This window comes from Ascaphus truei, chromosome 9 (genome assembly GCF_040206685.1).
Source record: "Ascaphus truei isolate aAscTru1 chromosome 9, aAscTru1.hap1, whole genome shotgun sequence".
Lineage (NCBI taxonomy): Eukaryota > Metazoa > Chordata > Amphibia > Anura > Ascaphidae > Ascaphus > Ascaphus truei.
The window spans coordinates 62534356-62547233 of record NC_134491.1 but is presented as its reverse complement, the minus strand read 5'-3'; the positions used below and the strand labels follow the sequence as shown (position 1 = coordinate 62547233).

The following is a 12878-nucleotide window of genomic DNA, read 5'->3' as shown; positions in this document are numbered from 1 at the left end:
ACAGATAGAAGACCCGTGGATTGATTTGGATTTTTAGTTTAATGTTTATTATTTTATGGTTTTTTATTTTCTGGGTTCCTGATCGTGGATTGGTTCGTGAGTAAGCTGCGCAACGGGAGTCGGTGGGGGCAAGTAATGGTAAGTGAACTAAAGAAATGTATTTTATTTAACTTGTTAATTTTTTCAAAAGGTTTTTTAACATGTGTATTATTATTTTTTGTGGTATATCATTTCTTGCCACTGTATGTATGTATATATGTCTAGAGAGATATATACATACAGTACAGTACAGGGTAAGAAATGATGTTGTTTTAAAAGCTGGATTAGATGTGTTTTAAATTATTTTGTGTATGCCGCTATGCTTTATTGTGAGTTTAAAGTATTTTAAAATTAGATAGATGTATTCCTTGGTATTGTATTGTGTGTTTGAGGAAGGTCAGGGATAGGCTTTGTTTGTAAAGGTTGTATTTTTGTCGGTACTTATATTTTTTCAAAGGCTTAATTGTTCTGCTCTAGGCGTGAATTTGTTAATGGTTTTATTGTTCGGGATCTAGTGTGAATTGTTTAGGGATGTAAATAATGATTGCTAATTGATTTTTGTTTACTTGGTTGATTAATTTGCAGAATGTATATGGTGCATAGATATTTAGGCATCATTTATATTGGAATGTAAGTTGTTTAAATGGCTTTTCAGAGGTTTAGTGATGATTTAGATTGAGAGATCAGTTATGAATATTAAAGGAAATTGATTTTAATTTAGTGTGTATGTATGGAGAAGTGTTTGGTTGTAGGACAGTGCTTTTGATAACCCTTCTACATTTATTTGTATATTGGTTCATCGTGTGTATATATATACTGTGTATATATATATATATATATAGCCACTGTACAAATTCATGGGTGAGGGTGGGTATCGGGCCTTTGTGGCTTAACCCCTTAATCACCTTTGCAGTTATTATCTGATAAGGTGTTTAAGGGGTTAATTGATATCTGAATGTAATTGCAATGTATTGGCTTTTGATTTTTGTTTACTTGGTTGATTCATTTGCAGAATGTATATGGTGCATAGATTTTATGCATCATATATATTGGAATGTGAGGTTTTTCATTGGTTTGTGATGATATACAGTAGATTGTGAGATCAGTTAGGATTTTTAAAGGAAATTGATTTTAATGTAGTGTCTGTATGGAGAAGTGTTTGGTTGTAGGGCAGTATGCTTTTGATAACCCTTCTACATTTATTTGTACTGTATATTGGTTTATCATGGGTATGTATATAACGTGTGTATATATATACTGTATATCTCTCTCTCTCTTTCTCTCTGTCTCTCTGTATATATTTACAGTATATATATAGTTGCATGATGAAGCCACAGTACAAATTCATGGCTGAGGGTGGGTATCGTGCCTGTGTGGCTTAACCCCTTAATCACCTTTGCGGTTATTATCCGATAAGGTGTTTAAAGGGTTAATTGATATCTGAATGTACTTGCAATGTATTGGCTTGGTATTGGCTATGTCTTGTGTGGGCAAGAGAAGGAAGGAAGGCGCTGGCGACGGACACTTCGTATTGATGAGGTCAGTAGTACTTTTTTATTTGTATATGCTAGTTAATGTTTTTAATAATGGGCAATTAATCTATTATCCATATCTGGATAATAGTTATTTTGCACATTATTGTACTGTAGGTGTTGGGGGGGAGGGTGTATGTATTGAATGTATAGGCCAGGTTTATTTTTTTTACATTCAGGGTTTGATTCCGTGGTTCTGCGTGGGGCCTATGGAGACCACCTCCGGGTATTCTCGGGTATCCCAAGGGTATCAGGCTGGTGGTTCCACGGGTGACACATGCGGGGATGATGATGTGTGGTCCCACTTCTGTGGGGGCACCGCGGACCCGTAGTCTGCGGGGATGACGATGTGTGGTCCCACTTCTGTGGGGGCACCGCGGACCCGTAGTGAGCACCCGTGAGTTCCCCAGACCCCCGAGGGAACCACCCGAGGCCCTGCAGACACCTGTGGGTTTGACCCGGGGCTCCCAGACATCCTTGGGCCTACCGTGGGGACCCAATTGTGGCCCACAGTGACCCAAGGAGACCACCTGGGTGCCATGGTGCTGGCAGGATCCACCAGCAGGCCTCCAGAACCTGTGTAAAAAGGGCTGCTGGTAAACTGTAGGTCTGTCCAGGTGCCCTGCCAGCCCACCGGGGACTAGCGTTTGGCTGCGTTATGAACCCTGTATGTAAAAGGATAAATCTTGTATTTATGGGGGGGGGCACAGGGGGTGGGTAATGTATTTAATAAATATAATGCTGTTTATTGTGGGTCATTGTACTGTTTTTATTGTGGGTACTGGGGGTGGGGTGTTTCCCCAACGGTATGTGGGTAGGCCTCCCTTGTGGGTACTGACAGGGTGGTTAGGCCTCACGGGGGGGGTTAGTGTGGGAGGGTATGTAGGCATCCCGAGTGGTGGGTGAGGGTGGGTTAACCCCTTCATGACTGTAGCGGTTAATAACCGCTATGGTGATTAAGGGGTTAGGGGACATTACTTTGGATGTTTTAATTTTTGTCTCTGTTTTGCAGAAGCGGAGGGGCCATGGCCAGGATGGGGGGGGGTAACGGTATGTGGGTAGGGGATGAGGGTGGTTAGACCTCACAGTATGCACATTGGGTCCCCCCCCCTCCCCACATTTACATACACTGCACTGACAGCAATGCAGGGAGGGAGATTTACTGTAACAGAAACATCTCTCTGCCTTCAGTGTAATCTGTTTAAAGCCCCCTCCCCCCTAATGTATGTTTCTGTTAAATCTCTCTGCCTTCAGTGTAATCTGTTTAACAGAAACATTAGGGGGAGGGGGCTTTACATCTCTCTGCCTTCAGTGTAATCTGTTTAACAGAAACATTAGGGGGGAGGGGGCTTTAAACAGATTACACTGAAGGCAGGGAGATACAGGGGATGTACTGTATTGTTCATCATGTATGTTGTTTATTGCAATGCTGTGTATAATGTATAAGGTTTTTTACAATTAGATAGATGTAATCCTTGGTATTGTAAGGGTTGGCTTTGGTTTTAAATTGTGTTTTCTGGTTGGTACTTACAGTATATATTGATTTTTGTTTACTTGATTGGTTAAAATAGTTGACATGTTTGGAAGTGTTTGTATTTACTGGTACAGTAGCTTGCAATTATATTGTTAACATTCATTTGCAGAATGTATATGGTGCATAGATTTTATGCATCATTTATACAATGTAAATGCAATGTACTCTGTGGATTGGAATGTTATGTTTTATATTGTAAGATCAATTAGGATTATTAAATGGATTATTATTATTGTCTGTATAGAGAAGCGTTATTTGTAGGACAGTATGATTTTGATTACCATTCTACATGTATTTGTATATTGGTTCATCATGTGTGTGTACTGTATATACTGTGTGTATATATATACTGTATATATATATATATATATATATATATGTATGTATACAGTATATATACACACAGTATATACTGTATATGTATAGGGATTGTTATTATATATATACTGTGTATATATATATAAAGTATATATATACAGTATATATTTATTTCTCTTCATGTATTTATTTATTTAGATTTATTTATTAATTATGGGGCTGCTGTGCGTGATTTTTTTTTATTGGGGGTAGCGGGGGTGAGGGGGGTGTTTGGCCCTTGGTGTGAGTTTAGGACTTGCAGCAGCAGCACAATTAATAAATAAATCTAAATAAATAAATAAATAAATGAATATAAATAAATACATTTAAAATACATTTTTATTGATAGTGTAGATGTGCAGAGGGTCTCCGGAGCTGAACCGCGTTGGTTTCAGGTCTGGGGACCCCCTGCTCCCCGAGATACTGGCCCCTTTAGGGGGTGCCGGTATCCCTCTTCTCTGCTTGGTTTACAGGCCGCGATCACGTGATCGGGCCCTTTAAACCAAGCAGAGGGATACCGGCACCTCATAAAGGGGGCTGTATCTTGGGAAGCAGGGGGTCCCCAGACCTGAAACCAACGCGGTTCAGCTCCAGAGACCCCCTGCACATCTACACAATCAATAAAAATGTATTTCAAATGTATTTATTGTCATTTATTTATTTCTTTAGATTTATTTATTTATTTTTTGGCGGCTGCTGTGTGTGAGTTTTTTTTTATTGTGGGTAGCGGGGGTGGGTGAATGGGGTATTAGCCCCAACGGTGCTTGTTTAGGGCTTGCAGGGGGGTAGCGGGAGGGCTTAACCCCTTCATGACCATAGCGGTAATAACTGCTACGGTCGTGAAGGGGTTAAGTGCACCCGCAACCCCCCCGCAAGTCCTAAACTCACACCAAGGGCCAAATACCCCCCTCACCCATCCCCACTACCCACAATAAAGCGGGCACGGTGGGTTAACCCCTTCATTGCCTTAGCGGCTATCCGCTATGGTAATGAAGCAGCATTTCTGTATTTTTAATAATATTGAGCAGGAGCAGGGGGGTCCCTGAGCATTAATTTCTGGCTCAGGGAACCCCCTGCTCACTGTACAATATTATTAAAATACAGAAATGCTGCTTCTTTACCATAGCGCATAGCCGCTAAGGTAAAGAACGAGTATTTATTTATATATGTGTTTTATTTATACTGTACATGTGCAGAGGGTCTCCGGAGCAGAACCGCATTGGTTTCAGGTCTGGGGACCCCCTGCTCCCTGAGATACAGGCCCCTTTAGGGGGTGCCGGTATCCCTCTGCTCTGCTTGGTTTACAGGCCGCGATCACGTGATCGGGCCCTTTAAACCAAGCAGAGGGATACCGGCACCTCATAAAGGGGGCTGTATCTCGGGGAGCAGGGGGTCCCCAGACCTGAAACCACCACGGTTCAGCCCCGGAGACCCCCTGCACATCTACACAATCAATAAAAATGTATTTCAAATGTAGTTATTGTCATTTATTTATTTATTTATTTAGATTTATTTATTTATTTTTTGGCGGCTGCTGTGTGTGAGTTTTTTTTTATAGTGGGTAGCGGGGGTGGGTGAATGGGGTATTATCCCCAACGGTGCTTGTTTAGGGCTTGCGGGGGGGTAGCGGGAGGGGTTAACCCCTTCATGACCGTAGCGGTATTAACTGCTACGGTCGTGAAGGGGTTAAGTGCACCCGCAACCCCCCCGCAAGTCCTAAACTCACACCAAGGGCCAAATACCCCCCTCACCCATCCCACTACCCACAATAAAGCGGGCACGGTGGGTTAACCCCTTCATTGCCTTAGAGGCTATCCGCTATGGTAATGAAGCAGCATTTCTGTATTTTTAATAATATTGAGCAGGAGCAGGGGGGTCCCTGAGCATTAATTTCTGGCTCAGGGAACCCCCTTCTCACTGTACAATATTATTAAAATACAGAAATGCTGCTTCTTTACCATAGCGCATAGCCACTAAGGTAAAGAACGAGTGTTTATTTATATATGTGTTTTATTTATACTGTACATGTGCAGAGGGTCTCCGGAGCAGAACCGCACTGGTTTCAGGTCTGGGGACCCCCTGCTCCCCGAGATACAGGCCCCTTTAGGGGGTGCCGGTATCCCTCTGCTCTGCTTGGTTTACAGGCCCCGATCACGTGATCGGGACCTTTAAACCAAGCAGAGGGATACCGGCACCTCATAAAGGGGGCTGTATCTCGGGGAGCAGGGGGTCCCCCGACCTGAAACCAGTGCGGTTCAGCTCCGAAGACCCCCTGCACATCTACACTATCAATAAAAATGTATTTAAAATAATTTTTAATGTGCCGATGTTTGCGCAGAGAGAGAGCAGCGGATCTCTCTCTGCTGCAAACATATCTCGCCCCCGCCGCCCATACAGTAGTATCATTTATGTATGTGCATATACAGTACTGTATGTGTACAGTACTGTATGTTAGGGGTTATAGAGGTTGTTGTTATACAGTATATATATATATATATATACAGTATATATACTGCATTACAATTCATTATAGGGGACGGCTTCAAAGAGAACAGCTCGCAAGCGCCCCCATGTGTTTTTACACGGCATTGCAGTATTGCAGCCAGACGGAATAAAATGCTTAAATCCCTGCCGGGAAAATAACGCAATGCACTCTGGCAGAAAACGATCACAAACCTGAATACACCCGGGTATACCCGCATTCGCGGGACTAGCCGAGCGAGAATAAAGTGTGTCGCCACTGTACATAAACTTGCCGTTACTCACATCCATGGATGGATTGCTTGATCGGGGTTGCCCTGGTGGATGGGGAAGGTGAATATGGGGAAGAAATATCTATTCTACAGCAGTGATTAGCCTCGATAAGCTGATCGGGGCTACTAGAAGTGAGCGAGTTTGAAAAGCTGCCGATAAGTGGCGATAAGTGGATTATCGCCGCGCGTTTGGCGATTTTTTTTTATCGCCTAATTATCAGGGTTTACGGAATAGCAGTAGACAATTTTAGCAATAAGCTGCCGCTAAGTGACTTATCGGAGCTTTCTGCATAGGCCCTAAGTGTGGATTTGATATTTGTTGTTTAGTTTGCAATGAACAGTGTTGAAATATGTTCAGAGCTGAAATACAAAAGACGTATGTGTATGATGTGTATATATGTATTTTGTGCGCATACTGCAGTTGGGTTGTTTATGTTTATTTTTCAGGGTTGAGTTTTTAAATAAAACTGAATGTCGTTATAAAAAGAGGAGAAACATTCTGGGGGTTATTTATTAACTGTGATAGTGCAGAATGGAGAACTTTGACACAAGAAAGCCAATGAGGGTTTCTGTGCGATATTGCCCTGCTAGGTATTACCTTTATATACAAGTGTAACAAACCGTATCGCTGCTCCCATAGTTGTGCTGTTTAGCATTTTCAACTTGCTAGAGGCTCCAGGTATTCTGATCCCACAAAATGTTTGACAACATCAGATCGGACAGTGAAAGTAGGAACTCCACAAACACTAAATGAATCAATACAATAGAAAGAAGAGAACCAGGAATGGGCTTATTTCACATTTTCAGGCGTTGAATGTCTTTATTTATATAGCGCCATAAATGTACATAGCACTTCACAGTAGTAATTTATTTCATATAAATAACAAATAATATAAATAACAGGTCATGGGAATAAGTGCTTCAGACATAAAAGTAACATTAAGGAAGAGGAGTCCCGGCTCCGAGGAGCTTACAATCTAATTGGTAGGTAGGGAGTACGTACAGAGACAGTAGGAGGGAATTCTAGTAAGTGCGTCTGCAGGGGGCCAAACTTTATGTATCATGTGTCCAGGATTATCCAGTGCTATTCATATGCATCTTTAAGCAGATGTATCTTAAGGTGGGTCTTTAAGGTGGATAGAGAGGGTGCCAGTCAGGTATTGAGGGGAAGGGCATTCCAGAGGTGCGGGGCAGAAAGTGAGAAAGGTTTAAGGCGGGAGAGAGCTTTAGATACAAATGGGGTAGAAAGAAGACATCCTTGAGAAGAACGCAAGAGTCGGGATGGTGCATAGCGAGAAATTAGGGCTGAGATGTAAGGAGGGGCAGAAGAATGTAAAGCTTTAAAAGTGAGGAGGAGAATTGAGTGTGAGATACGGGATTTGATCGGAAGCCAGGAGAGGGATTTCAGGAGGGGAGATGCGGAGACAGATTTAGGAAAGAGTAGAGTGATTCTGGCAGCAGCGTTTAGGATAGATTGTAGGGGAGACAGGTGAGAGGCAGGAAGGCCGGACAGCAGGAGGTTGCAGTAATCGAGACGTGAGAGAATGAGGGCCTGAGTCAGAGTTTTAGCAGTCGAGTAACAAAGGAAAGGGCGTATCTTTGTGATATTGCGGAGGAAAAGCGACAAGTTTTAGAAACGTTTTGAATGTGAGAGGAGAATGTGAGAGAGGAATCGAGTGTGACCCCTAGGCAGCGTGCTTGGGCTACTGGGTGAATGATCGTATTTCCAACAGTAATGTTGAAGAAGGTAGTAAGGCCAGGTTTGGGAGGAAGAATAAGGAGCTCTGTTTTTGCCATGTTAAGTTTCAGTTGGCGGATGGCCATCCAGGATGCTATTCCAGAGAGACATTCCGAAACTTTGGTCTGTATAGCAGGTGTAAGGTCAGGGGTTGAAAGGTAAATTTGTGTGTTGTCAGCATAGAGGTGATATTTAAACCAAAAAGATGTGATTAGGTTACCTAGAGAGAATGTTTAAAGAGAGAAGAGAAGGAGTCCCAGGACAGAGCCCTTGGGTACCCCCACAGAGAGATCGATAGAGGAGGAGGTGTTAGCAAAAGAGACACTGAAAGTATGATGGGAGAGGTAAGAGAAGATCCAAGATAGAGCTTTGTTCTGAATACCAAGAGTATGGAGAATGTGGAGGAGAAGAGGGTGGTCCACGGTGTCAAATGCTGCAGAGAGGTCGAGAAATATGAGCAGAGTGTAATGACCTCTGTCTTTGGCAGTATGGAGGTCGTCGGTTATTTTAGTGAGGGCTGTTTCAGTAGAGTGAGCAGTGCGAAAGCCAGATTGTAGAGGGTCTAGAAGAGAATAGGTGTTGAGAAAGTGTTGCAATCGAGAGAATACAAGACGTTCAAGAAGTTTGGAGGCAAAAGGCAGGAGGGAGACAGGTCGATAGTTAGAAGGACAGGTAGGGTCAAGCTTGCTGTTTTTGAGCAATAGTATCACGGTTGCATGCTTGAAGGAGGATGGAAAAGTACCAGAGTAGAGGGAAGAGTTAAAGATCTGTGTGAGCATAGGGATTATACAAGGAGCAAGAGGTTTTAGGAGATGGGAAGGAATGGGATCAAGAGGGCAGGTGGTAGAGGGAGAAGAGGAGATCAGCAGTGACACATCCTCCTCCGAGATAGCGGAAAGAGTCAAGGAAGGCAGGAGGAGAGTTGGGAAGCAGTGTGGGATGGGAGGAGGCAACATATGGGATGTTCTGACGTATGAATTCCACCTTTTCCGTAAAAAAGTCAGCAAAGTCCTGCGGTGAGATGGAGGAAGAAGAGGAGGCAGCCGAGGGTGGTCTGAGAAGAGAGTCAAAGACAGAAAAGAGTCGGCGTGGGTTACACTTGTGTGTGTTGATTAGTGATGAAAAGTAGGTTTGTTTAGACTGAGAGAGGGCAGAGTTGAAACAGGACAGCATAAATTTGTAGTGTATGAAGTCTGTGAGCGTATGAGATTTCCTCCAGAGGCGTTTAGAGGAATGAGTGGAGGAACGCAGCATGCGTGTGTGGGAGTTTAGCCAGGGTCTGGGGTTAGAAGGGCGAGGACGGCAGAGAGAAAGCGGGGCATGAAGATCAAGAGAGGAAGATAAGGCAGAGTTGTAGTTCCTGACCAGGTTGTCAGGGTCTGAAGCAGAACTGAGAGGAGCGTAAAGGGAGGAGCGTAAAGTGGAATCAAGAGCTGGTTAATAGAGCGCAGGTTTCTGCAAAACCGAGGGCGAGATGGAGATGGAGATGGAAAGAAGCGAGAGAGAGAAAATGAGATGAGATGATGGTCAGAGAGAGGAAAAGGGGAAATGGAGAAATCGGAGAGAGAGAAGTTTTTAGTGAAAACCAGGTCTAGGTAGTTTCCATCCTTGTGGGTGCTGGCTTCAGTCCACTGTTGAAGGCCAAAAGAAGCGGTTAGAGAGAGAAAGCGGGAAGCCCAAGGGAGAGAGGGGTCATCAATGCGGCAGTTGAAGTCCCCAAGGAGAAGAATAGAGGAGTCTGAGGAGAGAAAGGAAGAGAGCCAGGATTCAAAGTGAGAGAGAAAGGCAGAAGGGGGATGAGTAGAAAAAGGTGGGCGATAGATGACCGCCAAATGGACAGGGAGAGGAGAGAAGATTTGGACAGTGTGAGCCTCAAAGGAGGGAAAAGCAAGAGAGAGAGGAACAGGAATGGTTTGGTAGCGGCAGAGAGAGGAGAGCAGGAGCCCCACGCCTCCACCCCTGCCATCAGGGTGCGGAGTGTGGGAGAAGGAAAGGCCACCATAAGAGAGGGCAGCTTCCAGAGCAGAGCCAGACTGAGTGAGCCAGGTCTCAGTTATAGCAAATAGGAGCAGAGAGTGAGAGAGAAAGAAGTCATGCACAGAGAGGCACTTGTTAGAAAGGGAGCGAGCATTCCAAAAGGCACAGGAGAAAGGGAGAGAGGAGGGAGGGTGGCAGGGGATGGGTATGAGGTTGGAGGGGTTTACACCAGAAGCAGTATAAGTTGCATGTGGAAGGCGAGGACGAGAGCAAGTAGAAATATGGCAGGGACCAGGATTGGGAGAGATATCCCCAGTAGCAAGGAGGAGAAGCATGGATAGAAAGAGAATATGTGAGGATGATTTGTAGGGGTGTGTTTTAGTGAAGGGGGTATAGCTGTGGCTTGTCAGAGGGCGCAGGTAAGGCTGCGGTCCCAGTAACAGCCTGTGCGCACGGCGCGGCGTGCACTGTGCGTGTAAGCACCGCCCCTCAATGGGGCTGGGCCCAGTACGCAACGTCACGCTGAAGGTGCAGCCGCGCCGTGCTGCAAGGTATTTTCCAACTCAATCAAATTGAGTTCAAACCTTGTGACGGAGGTAAATCCCCGACCACGCCCCCTCCCATCGCCAGCTCCCTCTCTCCCCTCAGACCGCAGATCGCGGTTAGCGCTGTGCACGCGCCGCCCCCCCCGCCGGGCACGCATGTCACAGACATGACTGGGACCGCAGCCTAAGAAAGGAGTTCATGTGAACTGAGAAGTCTGAAGGAAGGAGAGATGAAGATATATGAATAGAGTTAGAGACATGATGAGGCTGGTGGAAGGAAGTGCATAATTTGAAAAGAAGTGAGGTCACAGCAAATACTGTATAAAAAATAAAGGTGGCATCACAGCAATTTTTAAGTGCTGAGATGTGCAGTCTGGGATAGATGATATCCTCCTTTCCAGCGTTGTTCAAATGCAGGAATCAGAAGCAGAAGGTGTTGTCCACTTTTCCACTTCTTTTTGAACTTCCTCACTACTTTAAATATTTCTAATTAAAAGCATTTCTGCTTAGGAGCATTGGCTGCAGGCAGCAATGGCTGTTGAATAATGTAGGTGGAGAGGGCAGGTACTGTAACTGTATCAAAAGCAGCAGACGGGTCAAGAGAAATAAGATCAGAATAATGACCTCTCTCTTACCTTGAAGATCCACATGAAAAGTAATCTTCAGTATAAACATTTCAGTCGCACTGTGCTGTGACTTCATTATGACCCGCTGTATCTGCACTTGCCCTCTTAACCTAGCCCCACTAAATCTGCACTTATGTGTTCACCTAGGGTTTATGAATTAGAGTGCGATCGTGCCAATCTGGTGGTAACGCTTGGGAAGTCCTATACAAGTAATTTCAATGAATAAGCTGTTTGTCTCATTTAACACCTGTTAGAATGTAATACTTTTATATATTATGCACTTATTTTTGTAATTGTTCACTGCATTATGTTTTGTATATTATCTCTGTTAAACTCTGTGTAAATGGCGAATTGTGTATAAATTCAAATACAATGCATTGCTACAGTATACAATGGACACAGGAATAAAGAGGTTTTTAAACTGGCATCCAGCTACCCAGTTATATCCTCTATGCAGTTACAGTAGAATAAATGGAGTTATATACAGTGGGCTATTTACAGAAGGTCAACATACAGTTTGGTACATGATGTCTCTGTGCAGACATTTCATTTCTAATTACATGCAACTGTTTACGTGATACTTCTCTTATGTACAGTAGCTCAATTCTGTATCCCCGGTAGCTTATTTTTACATTGATTTATTAATCTCTGGTGCAGTTTAGCGTTGGTAGCAAAAATCAAGAAGGGACTCAGGACAGAGAAGGAAGCAGCAAGAAAAAGTCGAGTATCACTCACATCAGGATTCACATTTGACATGGTCAGCGTGTAGATCCACATAGAGTTATCCATGCCATACAATGCCACATACATTGCAACGAGCAAGATGATGGCTCTGGAGGCCTTGTACTCCACTGTCTTACCTTGGCCTCTATCGGAGCTGCGCATACCTTTCATGGATTTCCCATGCCGGTGCAACACAAAAACCATGTAGCTGCTTGACAGGGTCATTAGCCCCACAAAGATGATCTCCCGGATTACCGCTACCAGACCATTTATAATGTAAGAGACATAGGTCAAAAAGTCAACATCACAATATACCAATCGCAGCATGTATGGCGAGGCTGTAACATTTGATCTGGCCCGTCCGTACAAAATGCTGGAAGGGTAAAGAGACATATTCATGCCTAAGAGCAGTATGATGATGACTAATACATTACGAGTCACCATTTGCTTGAGGTTGTTCCACTTTCCAGTGACTGGAGCGATGACTACGCTCTGGTGACAGCTTAGCAGACTGGTGACACAAATCGACATGGCTCTACTCACTCTGTAGGTGAATATGATGAGTTTGCATTGTTTGTCATTCAGTAAATCTTCTAACCCTATGGAGTTCAGAGCCTGTATGAGCACACGAGAGAGGAGCACAAAGATATTACTTAAACACAGAGTCATCAGGATGATGTTCGCTGGCAGAAGCTTTTTCTCTTTTATCCTGATGTAGCTAAATTTCAACACAATGAAGATGTTGCCAGGAATTCCGATCACCACCAAAAGAATGAAGCTGACTGCTTTGATTAGAAAATGGATCTCCATGGCACTGTTTCAGTGTTGATGTGAGAATCCTGGCAATAAGAAAATGTGTATATTGTAAGTACAATTTACTGTTAGTACAAATATAGGATAAAGTATCTGTCATCTAAATTTAGCATAGGTTGAACTTGATGGACGTACAGATGCAGCGGCCGTTATTCAAACACTTCACGTGTTGTATACCTCGGAATACCCATGTCATGGTGCATGATTTCTTCCAACCTTACCGCGTTAAGACGCGAGTGCA

General features: G+C 43.8%; 1 protein-coding gene across 1 annotated transcript; it reads right to left on the bottom strand.

The window, feature by feature from the left end:
- Nucleotides 1–11701: 11701 nt before the first annotated feature.
- Nucleotides 11702–12634, bottom strand: LOC142503264 (olfactory receptor class A-like protein 1). Its single transcript, XM_075615426.1, has one exon. The coding sequence runs from the start codon at nucleotides 12632–12634 to the stop codon at nucleotides 11702–11704; it is 933 nt and encodes a 310-aa protein (XP_075471541.1).
- Nucleotides 12635–12878: the final 244 nt, after the last annotated feature.

What these genes read in the sequence shown, in the direction of transcription:
- LOC142503264 (XM_075615426.1), bottom strand. Translation starts at nt 12,634, where the DNA reads ATGGAGATCCATTTTCTAATCAAAGCAGTCAGCTTCATTCTTTTGGTG.